This window comes from Scyliorhinus canicula, chromosome 2 (genome assembly GCF_902713615.1).
Source record: "Scyliorhinus canicula chromosome 2, sScyCan1.1, whole genome shotgun sequence".
NCBI lineage: Eukaryota > Metazoa > Chordata > Chondrichthyes > Carcharhiniformes > Scyliorhinidae > Scyliorhinus > Scyliorhinus canicula.
In genome coordinates, this window is record NC_052147.1 from 63,193,749 (window position 1) to 63,211,337 (window position 17,589).

At 45.5% G+C, this 17,589-nt stretch overlaps 2 protein-coding genes across 14 annotated transcripts in view; one reads left to right on the top strand and one right to left on the bottom strand.

The window, feature by feature from the left end:
* The window catches only part of LOC119954655 (mitochondrial import receptor subunit TOM20 homolog), a 29,236-nt gene extending 19,742 nt beyond the window's left edge, over positions 1-9,494 (top strand). For both annotated transcript variants that reach the window (XM_038780026.1, XM_038780037.1), the window contains exons 4-5: positions 6,385-6,527; positions 8,400-9,494. In XM_038780026.1, the coding sequence (XP_038635954.1) occupies positions 6,385-6,527; positions 8,400-8,453 (197 nt within the window). In that variant the 3' untranslated portion in view covers positions 8,454-9,494. The remainder of the gene's footprint in view (positions 1-6,384; positions 6,528-8,399) is intronic.
* Positions 8,469-17,589, bottom strand: part of timm9 (translocase of inner mitochondrial membrane 9 homolog) — a 101,868-nt gene continuing 92,747 nt past the window's right edge. For 4 of the 12 annotated variants that reach the window (XM_038780119.1, XM_038780108.1, XM_038780079.1 and 1 more), the window contains exons 2-5: positions 15,534-15,667; positions 11,872-11,948; positions 11,654-11,749; positions 8,469-8,871 (exon numbers count right to left, since the gene is read on the bottom strand). In XM_038780119.1, the coding sequence (XP_038636047.1) occupies positions 8,734-8,871; positions 11,654-11,749; positions 11,872-11,907 (270 nt within the window). In that variant the 5' untranslated portion in view covers positions 11,908-11,948; positions 15,534-15,667 and the 3' untranslated portion in view covers positions 8,469-8,733. Of the gene's footprint in view, positions 8,872-11,653; positions 11,750-11,871; positions 11,949-15,037; positions 15,061-15,276; positions 15,300-15,391; positions 15,415-15,533; positions 15,758-17,589 lie in introns of those variants that run through there. The other 8 variants (XM_038780058.1, XM_038780050.1, XM_038780158.1 and 5 more) reach the window with 7 other exon arrangements.

A 17,589-nucleotide genomic window follows, 5' to 3' on the forward strand; every position in this document is an offset into this window, starting at 1 on the left:
CCGAACAGGATTCTCCGGCGTGCGATTAAGGAAGCGAAAGCTAGTGCATCGGCCCCCTTGCATACATGTAGCTCTGGTGTTCTGATACCCCGAAGACTGCCACTCTCAAGCACAGCTCCACCCTTGCCCCATAACCTTGGACATCGCCTCGAAGAAGGCTATCCAGAACCCCACAAATCTGGGGCAAGTCCAGAATGTGTGGGCTTGGTTGGCCGGGTCTCCCTGGCACAGTTCGCGTTTATCCTCCACCTCCGGGAAGAACCTGTTCATTTGGGTTGTGGTTAGGTGCGCTCTGTGCACTACTTTAAATGCATGAGGCTGAGCCTTGCACAGGAGGTGGAGTTGGCCCTGCTCAGTGCTTCGCTCCAGAGTCCCCAATCCACTTCCGTCCTGTTCGTCCTCCCATTTTGTCTGACTTCGTCCAGTGGTAGTCTTTCCCTATTAAGTAATCATCCATAGATGTTCCCACAGTACTCTTTACTGTCTGTGTTTATCAGTTCCTCTAATAGCATGTCTCTCAGGGTATCTTGCTGTCTTCTTGCAAAGAAAGTGTTTGAATTGCAGGTGTCTCGAGTTCCTGTCCTGTCAGTAGTTCCAGGTCTTCTGTCAGTTTGCCCAAGGTTTCTAGTCTGTCCACTATATAGAAGTCCCTGACTGTTAGCTCCCCCCTGTCTTGTCTCCATTTTGTAAAGGTGGTGGCGAGCACGGCTGGTGGGAATTTGTGGTTTCTACAGATGGGGACCATGTGGGACATTACGGTTAGGCCGAAATGCTGCCTCATCTGGTTCCATGTCTTTAGTGTGGCCGCCACCACTGGGCAGGATGTTTATTTCGTCGGTGGGGGGGGGGGGGGTCTGGGAGCCCTGCTGTGGCGAGGGTCCGGAGGGTCGTTCCCTTGCAGGAAGATTTCTCCATCCTCACCCATTCCAATTGCGTATCCATCCCCTCACCCTCTCTGCCGTAGCTGCCCAGTGGTAGTATTGGTAGTATTGTAGATTCGGCAGGGCCAGACCGACCATATTTTTCCTCCTTTGCAGTGTCGATTTTGAGAACCTCGGGTTCTTCTCTTCCTTCCCCCCCCCCCCCAACCACACACACAAACATCATGATAATTTTGTCTATGTCATGGAAGAAGGCCTTGGGGATGAAGATCTTTATGGATTGGAACAGGAAGTGGAACCTCGGCAGTACGTTCATTTTGATCTCTGCACTCTGCCTGTTTGGGAGAACGGGAGTGCATCCCATCTCTGCAGGTCCTTTTTAACTTCCTCCGCCAGACTGGTCAGATTCCACTATGGATCTGTGTCCAGTCATGGGCTATCTGGATCCCAGGTACCTGAATTTGTTTTGGGCTAGTTTGAACAGAGGTCCCTCGAGCTTTGCCCCTCCCCTGTTCGCGTTCACCAGGAAAGCCTCACTTGCCCAGGTTGAGTTTGTAGACTGACAAGACGCCGAAGTCTTCCAGGAGCTGCATGATTGCTTTCAGGCTGTTCTGTGGGTCTGAGACATAGAGAAGCAGGTCATCCGCATAGAGTGAAACTCTGTGCTCTCTGCCTCCTCTTTGGATGATGTGGAGATGCTGGCATTGGACTGGGTGGGCACAGTAAGAAGTCTTATAACACCAGGTTAAAGTCCAACAGGTTTGTTTCGAATCACCAGCTTTCGGAGCGCAGCTCCTTCATCAGGTGAATGAAGAGGTGGGTTCCATGAATACATATATAGACAAATTCAATGATACAAGATGATATTTTGAATGTGAGTCGAATAGAAATCTACTTTTCTTATAGGTAATAAAAGTTTAAAGGCAGAAATGATTTAGTGACATACTATTAAAAACCATATATTAGCTATGACAGCAGAAAAGGCTGAGAGCATGGGAAAATATCAGATAAGGAAGTCAGTTTGAAAACTGACAATACACTACAAGGCCACGTTGCAGAATAAACTCATTGTTATCATTACTGGGCAAAAAATCCTAGTTCTAGAAAACATGGTGGGAAACCGGTGGTGTGATCACACCATATTATGGAAACATATAGAAATTCTCTCATGCCACGTTATCTCTTAAAACTTGATAGACAGACATTTTGGTCGAATTAGATGAATTACAATTATTTTAACCCAATCACAGTCAGAAAGGGGACAGAACCTTAAAAGATTATGATTTTCTCAGGAGACCGGGAGAGAACCTTCTTTCTTCTCTCTGAAATCATCTTTAACCTAACCGTTGAAACCTAATCTTTACTTTACTTTACTTTACTTTGCTTTGCAATCTGCTATTTCTTTTTGTTTCATTTTTGTATTGTGCATTTTACCTGAAGAAATTACCACGAACTGAATGGGTTATGGTGTTCGGGCCGGAAAGTGGAGCTGAGTCCACAAAAGATCAGCCATGATCTAATTGAATGGCGGAGCAGGCTCGAGGGGCCAGATGGCCTACTCCTGCTCCTAGTTCTTATGTTCTTATGTTCAACCATCTGTATTTGCGTTGGACTAACAAACTTTCTAGATTCTGTACTCGCATAAAATTTGACTTGATCAGTAGACTTTAAAACTGACACAAATAAAGCTATACTTTACTTCACCCAAGAAGCTCAGTCTCAAGTTCTGTCGATTTAATATATAGTGCGGTGACACATAAATATATTAACAAAGTACAGATCCACTAGTCTTTGCAGGTCCAGACGGTGTGACTGGAGAGAGGGATAATCACAGGTTAAAGAGGTGTGAATTGTCTGAAACCAGAACAGTTGGTAGGATTTTGCAAGCGCAGGCCAGATGGTGGGGGCTGAATGTAATACGACACAAATCCAAGGTCCCGGTTGAGGTTGTACTCGTGTGCTGAACTTGGCTATCAGTTTCTCGGCGATTCTCCGTTGCTGCGTGTCCTAAAGGCCGCCTTGGAGAACGCTTACCCGAAGATCAGAGGCTGAATGCCCTTGACTGCTGAAGTGTTCCCTGACTGGAAGGGAACATTCCTGCCTGGCGATTGTCCTTTCATCCGTTGTCGCAGCATCTGCATGGTCTTGCCAATATATCACGCCTTGGGACATCCTTTCCTGCAGCAGATGAGGTAGACAATGTTGGCCGAATCACGCGAGTATGTACTATGTACCATGTACCTGGTGGGTGGTGTTCTTCCATGTAGTGGTGGTACCCACGTCGATGATCTGGTATGTCTTGCATGTCATGGTCGCTGTTCTCCTGAAGGCTGGGTAGTTTGCTGCAAATAATGGTCTGTTTGAGGTTGCACGGTTGTTTGAAGGCAAGTAGTGGGGGATGGGATGTATTTGTGGAACCCACCTCTTCATTCACCTGAAGAAGGAGCTGTTCTCAGAAAGCTAGTGATTCAAAACAAACCTGTTGTACTTTAACCTGGTGTTGTATGACTTCTTACTGTGTGCTTCCAGCTTGTCGCGTCTTGCAGAGCGATCGGCAGGGGTTCAATTACTAGGGCGAACAGGAGCGGGGACAGTGGGCATCCCTACCGCGTACCTCTGTGCAGCTGGAAGTATTCAGAACTTGTGGTGTGGTCCGAACCCTGCTTCTAGCCCAAACCGCTCCAGTACTCAAAGAAGTACTTGCACTCGACTCTGTCGAAGGCCTTTTTTGCATCCAGGGAGATGATCACCTCTGGTGTTCTCTCCTGGGGGGGGGGGGGGGGGGGGGGGGAGAAGGGAGAGGGCATTATTACATTCAGCATCTGCCTGATGTTCGCAGTTAGTTGCGTATTCTTAACAAAGCCTGTCTGGTCCTCTGCGACTACCTCTGGTATGCAGTTCTCCAGTCTCTTGGCCAGAACCTTTGCGAGTATGTTTGTGTCAACGTTGAGCAGCAAAATGAGTCTGTATGATCCGCATTGTTGGGATTTTGTCTTTTTTTGGGCATCAGCGATATCATGGCCTGTGTTAAATTAGGTGAGTCTGCAAACATGTCCCTTGGGTGTTGGGCCAGTGCTGGCGCAAATTATTTTATATAAGTCCGGGTTCCCAACGCCTTCCCCGCCTGCATGGAGCTGATGCTCTCCATGATTCCACCCAGTCCTATTGGTGCTTCCAGTTCCCCCCGCTTATCGTCCTCCGTTACTGGCATGTCTAGTCCATTGACCAACCGTTTCAGCCCCGCCCCGTCAGGGGGCTCGGAGGTGTAGAGCCCTCGCTAGAAGGTCTCGAAACACCCGGTTGACCTCTTTTGGCTCGGTTACAAGTCTGCTTCTGCTATTCTTTACTTGCGTTATCTCCCTCGTGGCTGCCTTCTTTCTCAGCTGGTAAGCCAATAAGCACCAGCCTTTTCTCCGTGCTCATAGAAGGTCCCCCGTGTCTGGTGGAATTGGTGCACTGAGTTCCTAGTGGATAGCAGGTTAAAGTCCATTTGCAGCTTTTTCCTCTCCGCCAGAAGCTCTACGGTCAGAGCCTCCGGGTACTTTCTGTCGACCTCCATGATGGAGTCAATCAGTTGTTGCATGGCCGCCCTCTCTTCCCTGTCTCTACATGCCTTATAGGCTGTAATTTCCCCCTTAATCACTGCCTTCAGTGCCTCTCAGAACGTGGAGAGTGAGACTTCCCTGTTCTCGTTATTAGTAAGGTACTCGCCTATGGCCTGTGATGTTTTTTGGCAGAAGGCCATGTCGGCCGTGAGGTTTGTGTCCAGCCTCCATGTGGGGCACTGGGCATGACCCGTCTCCAACCTCCCATCCCTGTAATGTGGAGCACGGTTGGAGATGACTATTGCTGAATATTCCGCCCGTGGTATTTCCTCACTGCAAAGAAGTCGATCCGTGTATACCTTGTGCACCGGCGGAAAGAACAAAAATTCCCTCTCACTATCTGTGGCTTATTAAGGCAAACATTTTAATCATATCCAGCTATTTCCAGTATTGTCTTCAAATGACATATGCTAATGGGAACTGTTGAACACGATGAAGTGCCTATGTGGAAAACTCAGCAGCTGATTTTTAAATTGAAAAATGGAAATGCCTTCTCCTGCGCAGTCAGCCAGTAACACACAATATGGCAACCTTTCGACTCAGTGTTTAATTAGGATTTCCTGAAGATCTGCCCCAAATTCTTTGGCTCCATTCCACGCTAGTGTCTGTGAGCAACTTCAAAACAGATAATCTAATACTACATCTATATCTTGAGTTTCAAATACTTGCAGCCAATCAGCTGTACAGTTGAAACATTTGAAGCTTCCATATATATTATAATAAATCCATTACAAACATTAAACAAATTTGAAGCTTGATAAAAGCTTGATTGCCTGGTAAGTTAAACAATGTCGACAAAGAGCAAGGTTTCATTACTTTTTGTTTACTTATGTATTGAATTTAAACCCAAGGGCAGTTAAGAGGCATGAAATGTTGTTGATGAGCCAGGATCTGATTCAGCACTGAAGGCTTATATGGTTGAATACTACCCACACCAAAGGTGAGGCATGCACCTGAAGGATGCGTTACTGATGGATATGAATCAGTGTCTTCAGGATTAGAATATTGAAAAGCAAATACTTATTTGTGCTAACTCCAGTGAAACACTAAAATATGACCTGATTTAAGGGCAGCACGGTGGCCTAGTGGTTAGCACAACCGCCTCACGGCGCTGAGGTCCCAGGTTCGATCCCGGCTCTGGGTCACTGTCTGTGTGGAGTTTGCACATTCTCCCCGTGTCTGCGTGGGTTTCGCCCCCACAACCCGAAAATGTGCAGAGTAGGTGGATTGGCCACGCTAAATTGCCCCTTAATTGGAAAAAATAATTGGGTAATCTAAATTTAAAAAAAAAAAATATATGACCTGATTTTAAAATATATCTATATTCTCAGCATGTGAGCAATGCTGACGAGGCCACTTAAAGAAAAAATGTAATTAAATTTTTTTTAAGGGGCAGTTTAGCATAGCTAATCCACCTTCCCTGCACTTCTTTGGGTTGTGGGGGTGAGACCCACGCAGACATGGGAGAATGTGCAAACTCCTCATGGACAGTGACAGGGCCAGGATTGAACCCAGGTCCTTGGTGCCGTGAGGCAGCAGTGCTAACCACTGCCCAACATGACAAGGCCATGTTTATTATTTGTTCATAGTTATCCCAAGGTGGTGGTAATGTATGGGTCTTCTTGAACTGAACTGCTGATGCTAAAGATTTGTAATGATTATTATTTCCCACTTTGAAGGAAATTGAGTAAATTAATGTGTGGGATGCAGTCACACCTGGCCAGACCAGGGAGAGTATTGAACCAGTTGAAATCCAGCAACCTTTAGATTATTTTTCTGCGTCCAGCCCACATAATAACAGAATTATTGAATTCAGTTTGATAATTTATCAAAGTGGTATTTGAACTCTCAACATCTGTTACTAGTCTATAACTTAACCACTACTTTTATGATTTCAGGTGACTATGAGAAAGGAGTGGATCATTTAAGCAATGCTGTATCAGTGTGTGGTCAGCCCCAGCAACTATTACAGGTTCTCCAGCAGACATTACCACACCCAGTGTTCCAGATGCTTGTCCAAAGATTGCCTGCTGTTAGACAGGTATGACAATATTCAATTCCATAGAATTCCAGGGCACGGGGAGGCCATTTGGCCCATCAAATCTGCACGGACCTCTGAAAGAGCACTCTACCTAGGCCCACTGCCCCGCATACAAGGGGAGAATGTGTAAACTTCACACGGACAGTCACCAAAGGCCAGAATCGAACCTTGATCCCTGGTGCTGTCAGGCAGCAGTGCTATCCACTGTACGCATTTGTAAACTTGTTCACCTTTTTTACTTTAGTATTTTGCATGTACTTATATAAAAATAAAATGTTTAAAGATACAACTTATAAATGTTCTTTTTATACATTTCCAAATCCAATTACCCTGGCATTGGCCAAGGAACATTAAAAAGATTTTCAGAGGAATATGATCACTCATCAAGCTCACATTAAAAAATTTATATTAACGTATTGAAGATATTTTAATACAAAAAGTGAAACTCTGGATGAGTTGTAGTTTAGCTGATAAGCAAACTTGCAACAGGGCTTTGATGAGACTACATCTGGAATGTTGTGTGCAGTTTTGGTCTCCATATTTAAGGAGAGATATAATTACATTGGCGGCAGGACAGCAAAGGTTCACTAAATTGACCTCTGGGATGAAGGGTTTGTCTTATGATGGGTGGCTGAGTAAATGTGCAAATATTCTCTGGGGTTTAGAAGAAACAGGCAGTCTCATTGAAACATACAACGTTAAAGGGCTTGGTAGCTTAGATGCTGAGAGATTGTTCCGCTGGTGGGGAATCTAAAACAAAGGGCAAAGTCTCCGGAAGAGGGGCTGATCATTTTGGACTGTGATAGGAAATTACATATGGTTATAAATCTTTGGAATGTTCTACTCCAGAGGGTTGAGGATTCTTCATCATTGAATACATTTAAGGCTGTGATGCAGAGTTTTGGGTCTTAAGGAAACAAGGGATTTGAAAGCTCCAGATTAGTCATGATCATATTGAATGGCGGAGCAAGCTTGACAGGCTGTGTGGGCTACTCTTGCTCCTATTTCTTGTGTTCTGTCATAAATCGCCAAGTTCAAGATCTGTTTTCTTTAATTAGCAAAAGGAAAATAAAACTGTAATAATATTTGCCAGTTCGCAAACTTTATAAATAGTTTTGGTTAATTTGAGATTCTTCAGTTCAGTGACATGGCAAAGTTGTCTGTGCAAACGTTATTTATCACCCATCTTTTCCCCCCTCAAAGTTAATTGAGGGGCAACCAATCAATTGAAGTCCCAAGTAAATCGATGTGTGCTCATTTTGTTTGAAAAGCTAGAGAATCCCATTTATGCCATTCTCAGATGAAATACCCATTTACTTTATTTCTTTAAAAAAAAAAAATTTTTGCAACACGCAAGGATCAAACTAAATCTATTTGAAAATATATTCCCTTTTACAATGAATTAAAAATGGACATTATATGGTGTGTAGTATTTTCCCACATGAATCACAGTAGAAAACATGGGTCAATTGCATGAACAAACAAGATTGGCTATACATTAGATCACCAACCTCTTGTCAGTTCATGATTATAACATGAGCTGGTAGTGAGGAAACTGATCCTGTTTTAAATCTATTTTATTAAATAGAAGGTACTTGGGAATTTCGCAGAATATTATGCTGAGCAATAGGCAAACAGTGTGAAGAATAAAGTCAATATTCTCATTACGGTGTTGGTGCACAGAGGTGCATGAAATGATTGTATTCTGATAAGTGTATTGCTGAAAGTTTTGAAATATAACTGGATCTAGCCTAAGCATTTTATCAGACGTATAAAGTGAAATGGATACTTGCACCACTTTAAAAAAAAACACAGAACAGATGATATGTAACTTTCTTGATTGTAATAAAATGTAAAATTTCTCTTTCCTAGCGTTTCCTTGCAGGTATGAATGCACAGAGTTTGGCAGAAGATGACGTTGAATAAAAAGTTTACACCACCTTCAGCTCCAGTAAAGTTTATTCCATCATCATTGGGGACTTTAACCTCAGTGATTACTGTAGACTAAAACTTAACAATCTAAAAGGTGTACCATTCATTTTCAAAATAAACCAGAGACATTGGTCCATCAGACATAATAAATTCTGTTTCCATCTACCTTTTCTTGATTATAGAATGCTCATTTCAGTTGCATCTTAATAGGCACCAGCGTTTTTGGCCAGTCTTCCACTGGCGAAATACTGTTTTACACCCAGTTGGTCCATTTTTATATCCGAGGTTGGCTAATCAGTCCTGCTTTAGCTGCTAAAGCTTCATTTTGTTGAATATGATATTCCTGAAAGCGCATTGATATTCTTTGGGTCATCTTCAAATATTTCTGTAGACAATGTTCTGAACAGGTTACCTGCGTTGAAAATAAAAGCTTATACCAAAATACATTGCAAACAAAACGAGTAAATTGAAAGTGCAACTTCTTGCGGTACCCATTTCCAATGTAAAAGCAAACCTTCCAATGTACACTTTACACATGCAAAAATATACACAGCTATTATCACGAGTACAAATCAGTTTGCAGAACAGTGCCCAATATATTGACCATGACCAGGCGATGATTCAAAACAGGAAACTTAGCATTTGTAAACAAATATCCGACATATGTTATCAAAAAGGTCAGTATGTAAAATGCAGGTTTGGGCGCGAGAAAGAATAGAGATATTCTCTTGATACCCTTTGAGTTTACTTGTAAACGAGTCTCCTTTTTTTAAAAAGGGAGACAGCTACTTTCAAGGTTTAACCAATCCAAATTTAATGCCTTCATTAATTACAGAAATGGCCCCCCCCAAGGGCAATTCTCCGACTTATTTCTATTTTGAGGGTTGCAAATAGGATGGCATTTGCTTGGGTGTTCTTTGCCATATCACAACATTCCATGTTTCAAGAGAATGCCAACAATAATTTTGATTAACTTGCTGGGAAGATCTTTTACCACTTATCAGAATGAAATAAAAGACATTTGTAAATTTAAAACTGGTGTCAATGTGTCATGATTTTAACCAAATTGATCACAATAACTGGAGATTTGTAATGGCTTACAGTTCAGTAATTATGTGGCAGTTGGACAAAACAATGAGGAAATAAATTACATCTCACTTGAAAAAAAAATGCAATTTTCAGCGATTTATATAAATAATTTACTCAATTATCAACATTTTTGTTTGTGAACTATATAGCGTTTCACATTTATGAGGGGTTCTAGTTATTTTACATTTGACTCTTAATAACTAAGATCTCGCAGTCAATGAGATGAGTGACCTGCGAATGCATTTGGGAGTGTTAGAGGCAAATTCTGACATTTACACCAGAAAAGTTCCTTCTATGATGCAATAAAACATATGGCCTCTTGATTTTCTATGATATTGATTCATTAGACTTTAGTTTTAATTCTCATGTTTAGGGGTTGCAGAAAATAAAAGATTCTTGGGTTTGAGCAGAAGAGCAATGTGGAAGAGCTTCTGTTCCAGTTGAATTTAGTAGGGTTGATGAAATGAAAATTGGTGACTGTGTGGATTTGCACTCTCCCTAGAGTCTGTATGGGTTTCCTCCAGGTGCTCTTGTTTCCTCCCACAGTTCAAAGATGTGCAGGTTAGGTGGATTGGCCATGATAAATTGCCTCTTAGTGTGCAGGTTAGGTTACAAGGTTACTGGTATGGGGGCAGAATGGATTGGTGCGGATTGCATAGGCCAAATAGCCTCCTCCTGCACTATAGGGATTCTATGATTCAAAGTCAATTGGCAATTTTGGTAGGGCAGGGGGTTGGGGAGGCACAAACTGGGGTACCATCTTGGAGATGACTCCATGAAAGGAGGTAACCTCTGACCATCCCACCCTTGGCCTATGCAGTGAAATCTGGGGGCTGAATGAGGTTAATAGGCCCAATGATAGGAGAGATGCCTGACCCCTACCTGGCCAAGTAATACTTGGGGGGGGGGGGGGGGGGGGGGGGGGGCGCGGTGGGGCTAGTTGGGTAGCCAGTGGGCAACCCACTCACTTAATTTTAATGTGGTCCCCCTGCCTTCAATATGCCGATTGAGGATGAAATTCACCACCACCCAGCATTTCTCCCCCCCCCCCCCCCCCCCCCCCCCCCAGCCGAACATAATGCACACTTTAATTATTTAACGGCTCACAAACATGACAACTTTCAACTGAATTACCCTAATGAATTAATTTAAAATAAAAATGTGATTTGCTAAAGTTCTAATAAGTAGAAGCATAGATTTACAAAAAAACAACGTAGTGATTTCAAAGAAAAAGGGGTTGACTAGATGTTACATGAATGATTGGTTGTATGAAGGCTCAACTGGAGGAGGAACTCGGGGGAGCAGATAGAGGACGGGACTTGGGCGGATGCCTTGGAGAGAGTCATCTCTTCCTCTTCATGTGCGAGGCTTAGTCTCATCCAATTTAAGGTGCTGCACCGGGCCCACATGTCCGGGACTAGGATGAGTAGGTTCTTTGGGGGCGAGGACAGGTGCACCAGGTGTTCAGGGAGTCCAGCGAATCATGCCCAGCACTGGAAGAATTCTGGAAGGGGGTGGTTGGATCCAGGGTCAAACCAGGGTGGGGACTCGCGATTTTCGGAATTGCGGTGGAGCCGGGAGTGCAGGAGGCGAAAGAGGCCGGTGTCCTGGCTTTTGCATCCCAGTAGCCCGGCGGAGGATCCTGCTGCAGTGGAAGGATGCGAGGCCCCAAAGTGTGGAGACCTGGGTCAATGACATGGCGGGATTTATAAAGTTGGAAAGGGCCAAATTTGCCCTGAGAGGATCAGTACAAGGGTTCTATAAACGGTGGCAACCTTTTCTGGACTTCCTGGCTCAAAGATAGGTATCTTGGTCAAAAGCAGTAGCAACCGGAGGGGAGGGGAGGGGGGGGGGGGTTCCTTATTATAGTTTCTATATTTTTTCACTACGGTTATGTAACTTGTGTTAACTTAAGTTGTTAATGTTGGGTTGTCCATTGAGGAGGGGTGAAGGTTCATGATTGTTGTCATTACTGTTATCGTTGGTATTTTAGTATGGTTTGATGTATAAATTCAAAATTTTTCAATAAAAATTATTTTAAAAAAAAATGAATGATTGGTGTTAATTTTAAACTACTTCATTGAAAAAACAATTGCAAGATATACCTCTTCTGTTCTCACATCCCTAGTTGTGAAGTCCTTTACACAGTCCATAAAGCAGTGCTCAGTCAGTTTGTTGTATGTGCCCAGAAATTCTTTAAACTGCATGTGGAAGAAAAAAAAAAGGAACATTGTTTTGGTATTAAATCCTGTGTCCCCTTCTGTAGTAACACTTAAATGTGTTTACTAACTGAATATTAAAAGTAACCTTCAATGAAATTTACCTGTTTTATCTGGTCTGTTTCTGATATTTGTGCCATTACAACTATGCTTTTTTAGATCTTGGGAGGGATTATTGTATCTGGTAATAAAACAACAATTTAGTATTGACACATTGGAATTGAAAAGAGATGTTACATTAAACTTGTATAGAACTTTGATTAGACCACATTTGAAGCAGTGTGCAGTTCTGATCTCCGTATTCTAAAAGCAATGTAGAGGTACTAGAGAAGTCGCAAAACAAAATTCATAAAGATACTAGAACTGATGGACTTGAAGCCCTTTTCTCGAGAAAAAAAAGGCTGAGAGTTAACCCAATAGAAGATTTTGGTTGTTAAAAGTATTCACAAGGGAAATAAAAATAAAGTGTTTCTAACTGATGGTGGTATCAAAACGAGAAACCATAAATACAAGATAGTTGCTCACAAATACAAGAGGGAACTCAACACTTCTATTTGTACAGCCTTGAATATAATAGAACGTAGGTCTCCAGTTGCTTTACAGGAGCATCACAATAGCCAATTTGATACCCAACCACTTGAGATATTCGTACAGATGACCAAAAGCATGATTAAAGAGGTAGGTCTTAAGGAGCAAGATAGGTGGAGGAGTTTAAAGAGAAAGTGACATGGGGCCATTTCTGGACGAGCTGGAATTTCCACAGGTGGAGGAAGCAAAGAGGCAGGCATTGGAGGAGCCCCGAGTGTTGATGGAGGTGCTGGATAATAATCAGGGTTATGAAGTCGGGGAAGACCCCTGGGCCGCATGGGTACCCGGCGGAATTTGAGACAGACCTGGCAACACATTTGTTGGGGGTGTTTAATGAAGCACTGGAGAAGGGGGAGTTGCAGGAGACAATGACACAGGTAGTAATCACACTAATCCTGAAAAGCGAAAGGACCTGGTGGAATGTGGGTCATATAGGCCCATTTCACTATTGAACATGGATGTGAAAGTATTGGCTAAGTTGTTGGCGGGGAGGATGGAGGGTTGTGTCCCGGGGTGGTTGCAGAGGATCAAACAGGCTTTGTGAAGGGCTGGCAGCTCACGAGTAATGTAAGACAGCTGTTGAATGTGGTGATGAATCCGTCGGGGGCTCTGGTACTGGAGGTGGTGGTGTCCATGGACATGGAGAAGGCATTTGATCTGGTGGAGGTTTAGGTTTGGGCCAAGATTTGTGGCATACGTGAGGTTGCTGTATGTGGCAGTGAGGACGAATGATACAAGCTCACAAAGCTTTAACTTACACAGGGGTACGAGGCGGTTTGTGCTGGCCATAGAGCCGTTGGCTATGGCTCTTAGGGGGTCGGCAGAGGATTATGAGGGGACAGGAGCATCGGGTGTTGCTCTATGCTGATGATCTTGGGGGATGTTTGTGACCGTGTTTGAGGAGCTGTTCGTCTCAGACGGGGGAGGGGGAAAAAGTGTACAGGCTGTATAGTTGATTGCTGGGAAGTATGTTTCCCGGGGAGTTTGTGTTGTAACCTGTTTTGATACAGGTTTGTAACAAAATACATTGAAAAAAAAAAAATCCAAAAAGTGATGATGGTGGTGTGGAGCTGGTCAGACGTTGGAGATGGAAGTTTGAAGCTTGGAGCTCACTACCATAAATAGTTGAGGTGGACTGCTTGTATGCATTTTAAAGGGAAAGCCAAGTACACACAAGGGGCAAAGGAATAGTTATACTGATAGGACTATGTGAACATAAACACTGGCACAGACCAGCAATGCAAATTGTCTTATTTCTGTGTTGTACGCATATGGCTCTTAAAACAAAATCAAAACTATATGTATTGTAACTGGTAAACTACAGAAACACAGGTCAGAAATAGTCAGAGGCAAGGGAACACCAGAAGTTACAAAGTGAAATAGACTAGTGGCTGAGACACCTGGTGGAAGAAAAACAGAAGAAACAAAGCAACCAGCTCAGTCGTTACTGATGGGGCTACCAATCTCAAGGACCAGCTGGCTCCTCACCCCTATCCCTGTAAATGTCAGCACATCCATTACATTGTCAGGAGAAAATCAAGAATTGTAGTTAAGGTCTGAATGTTAATTAAGTCTTCAGGCCAGAGGGCCTCCTGAGTAGTGAAATAAAGTGTTGCTCCTCAAGCATTGAAGTAGTTCATTCGCTCTAAAGTGCTCGGAGATCCTGATGGTTGTGAAAGGTGCCATATAAATGCAAATCTTTCTTTGGAACGGTGTTGAAGGCTAAAGGCAGATCAGAATAGGATGGAAAATTAAAATGCAAGTGGCATGATGCTCAGGGCAGGTGAGTTCAGCAAAGCAAATCTGAGTTCAAGGATGTAGAGAAGGCTGTACCAAGACATGGGAAATTGTTTCTCAAAGTAGGAGCACTTTCATGGAGATTGGGGGGGGGGGGGGGGCGATGCAAGAGTGGACCAGGCCACAATGGAAGAAACCAAGCCTTTGAGATGTTGAGGGAATGGGATAATGTGCTTGGTGGTGAGATTATATTGTAGGTACTGGAACTGACAGATGACCCATCCAATGCACGGAATTGAAGGGTGGCATGGTGGCACAGTGGTTGGCACTGTTGCCTCACGGCACCGAGGACCCAGGTTCAATCCCAGCCCACTGTACATGTGGAGTTTGCACATTCTCCCCGTGGCTTGTGTGGTCTCACCCTCGCAATCCAAAGGTGTGCCGGGTAGGTGGCTGGACCATCCTAAATCGCCCCTTAATTGGAAAAAAAAAAGAATTGGGCACTTTAAATTTTAAAAAAGGCCGGAATTGAACCTCCAGTGAGGCACAGTAGTTATTACCGTGCCATCATGGAGTTTTAGCATTAGAATACCTACAGTGCAGGAGGCCATTCAGCGCATCCAGTCTGCACTGACCATCTAAAAGAGCACCCTACCTAGCCCCCCCCCCCCCCCCCAATACTATCCCTGTAACCCCATCTAACCTGCACATCTTTGGACACTAAGGGGCAATTTAGCATGGTCAATCCACCCAACCTGCACACCTTTGGACTGTGGGAGGAAACCCGCGCAGCCGCAGGAAAAATGTGCAGTCACCCAAGGTCGGAATTGAACCCAGGTCCATGGCGCAGTGAGGGAGCAGTGCTAACCAAGGTGCCACCATGCCGTTTGAAGCGCGGTAGTGGGGGGTGAGACCTGACATATGCAGGAGAAAGAGCACAGTCACCCTGATGGAGGAAAATCCACAGCTGAGGAAAGAGGTCATTTCAGTAGTTTGAATGGACGGTGATCCGAACAGGGTCAGCTGAACCGGGAGAAGCTGGCTCCCGCAACCTCTTGGATTACATTCCTTCCTGGGAAAATAATGGAGACAAATGAAACGGCATGTGGCACTATTTCGTGGTTGGACGGGGAATTGTATAATAACAGACCATGCGGTCCACTCAGTCCATGTTGGAGTTTAACCTTCACGGACGCAGTGCCCAGATTCTCTACGACAGTGAGCGCCGTTTGCTGCAAACATGGACTCAGCCCAAGATGGGCCGATCGCCTGGGGGCAACCGCCCCACATCCTACCCACATGGAGTTGGAACTGCGGCTACGGTCAGATCCGGAGCCTTTCCTGCCGGAGCAGGTTGAGAGTGGGTGTCACGGAAGGGTTAGCGGCTGCTCGCTGCCGGTTAGCCGCTGTTCATGCAGCCACCACTGGAGCCATGACTTACCGGAGCGTCTTCCCGCCGCAAATCTAAACTCCCAGTCGCACATTCGCCAGCGTCGTCTGCCCAATAAAAGTGACCCAGGCCTGTCTGTGCAGCAACTGACCGATCATTCCAGAACTTCACTGAGCAGATTTCAGCTGAAACAGATTTTGTTTTCAAGAGATGTCAATAATCCAAACAATCGAAAGTGTCAAATAGGAATCCAGGGTTAGTTTTGCTTTGGAAAGGGCGGGGCGAGCGCTGGGATTAACGGTCCGGCGGGACCCGGATGAGGCAAGACCCGGATGTGGGACCCTTTTTAGAAAAATTTAATCCAATCCCCTCGGCGCGAGGAGAAATAAGACAAGCGCCCTTCCAGGAGATGTGTCACCCCACACGACTGGATCCCCCAAACCACCCCGTACCCCAGGGCAATCTCCCACCACACAGAATAAAGCAGCAATCTCCCCCCACATAGAATAAGCAGCAATCTCTCCCACACAGAAATAAGCCGCAATCTCTCTCACACAGAATAAAGCAGCAATCTTCTCCTCACACAGAATAAAGCAGCATCTCGCTCAACACAGAATAAGCAGCAATCTCCCCCCACAACAGAATAAGCAGCAATCTCTCTCACACAGAATAAAGCAGCAATCTCCCCCCACACAGAATAAGGCAGCAATTCTCTCCACACAGAATACACCAGCAATCTCCCCGCCACCAGTGTACACCCCAGCAGCTCCCCCCCCCCCCCCCCCCCCCACACACACACAATACCCCAGCAATCCCTCCGCCCCCACAAACAGGATACTCCAGCAATCTCCCCCACACGGAATACCCCAGCAATCTCCCCACACACAGAATACCCCAGCAATCTCCGCCACACAGGGTACCCCAGCAATCTCCCCCACACAGGTTACCCCAACAATCTCCCCACACAAGATACCCCAGCAATCTCTCCCCACACACAGAATGCCCAGCAATCTCCCCCACACAGGATACCCCAGCAATCTCCCCCACACAGGATACCCCAGCAATCTCCCCCACACGGAATACCCCAGCAATCTCCCCACACAGGATACCCCAGCAATCTCTCCCCACACAGGATACCCCAGCAATCTCCCCCACACGGAATACCCCAGCAATCTCCCCCACACAGGATACCCCAGCAATCTCTCCCCACACAGAATACCCCAGCAATCTCCCCCACACAGGATACCCCAGCAAACTCTCCCCACACAGGATACTCCAGCAATCTACCCCCAGACAGAATACCCAGCAATCTCCCGCCACACAGTGTACCCCAGCAATCTCCCTCACACAGGATACCCCAGCAATCTCCGCCACACAGGATACCCCAGCAATCTCCCCCACACAGGATACCCCAGCAATCTACCCCCAGACAGAATACCCAGCAATCTCCCGCCACACAGTGTACCCCAGCAATCTCCCTCACACAGGATACCCCAGCAATCTCCGCCACACAGGATACCCCAGCAATCTCCCCCACACAGGATACCCCAGCAATCTCCCCCCACACAGGGACCTCAGCAATCTCTCGCCTCCCAGAGTACCCAAGCAATCTCTCTCCCCCCCCCCCCCCCCAACACAGGGAACCCCAGCAATCTCCCCTCCAAACGGTACCCCAACAATCCCCCCCAGGATACTCCAGCAATCTCCCCCCACATGGTACCCCTGTAATCTCCCCCACACAGGATACCCCTGTAATCTCCCCCACACAGGATACACCATCAATCTCCCCCCGCACGGTACCCCAGTAATCCCCCCTCAGCGTACCCCATCAATCTCTTCTCCCCAAAGCGTACCCCATGTATCTGCCCTCCACCCCAACAGGGTAGCAACAATCCCCCACCACCCACAGGAAACCCCATAGGGTACCCTGCAACCCCCCCCCCCCCCAATGGTACCCCAGCAATTTCCCTTCCATTCCCTTCGTACCCCATCAATCTCTTCTCCCCACAGCGTACCCCAGATATCTCTCCCCTCCCCCACCCCAACAGGGAACCCCAGCAATCTCTTCTCCCCTCCCCCACAGGGTACCCCTGCAATCTCCCCCTCC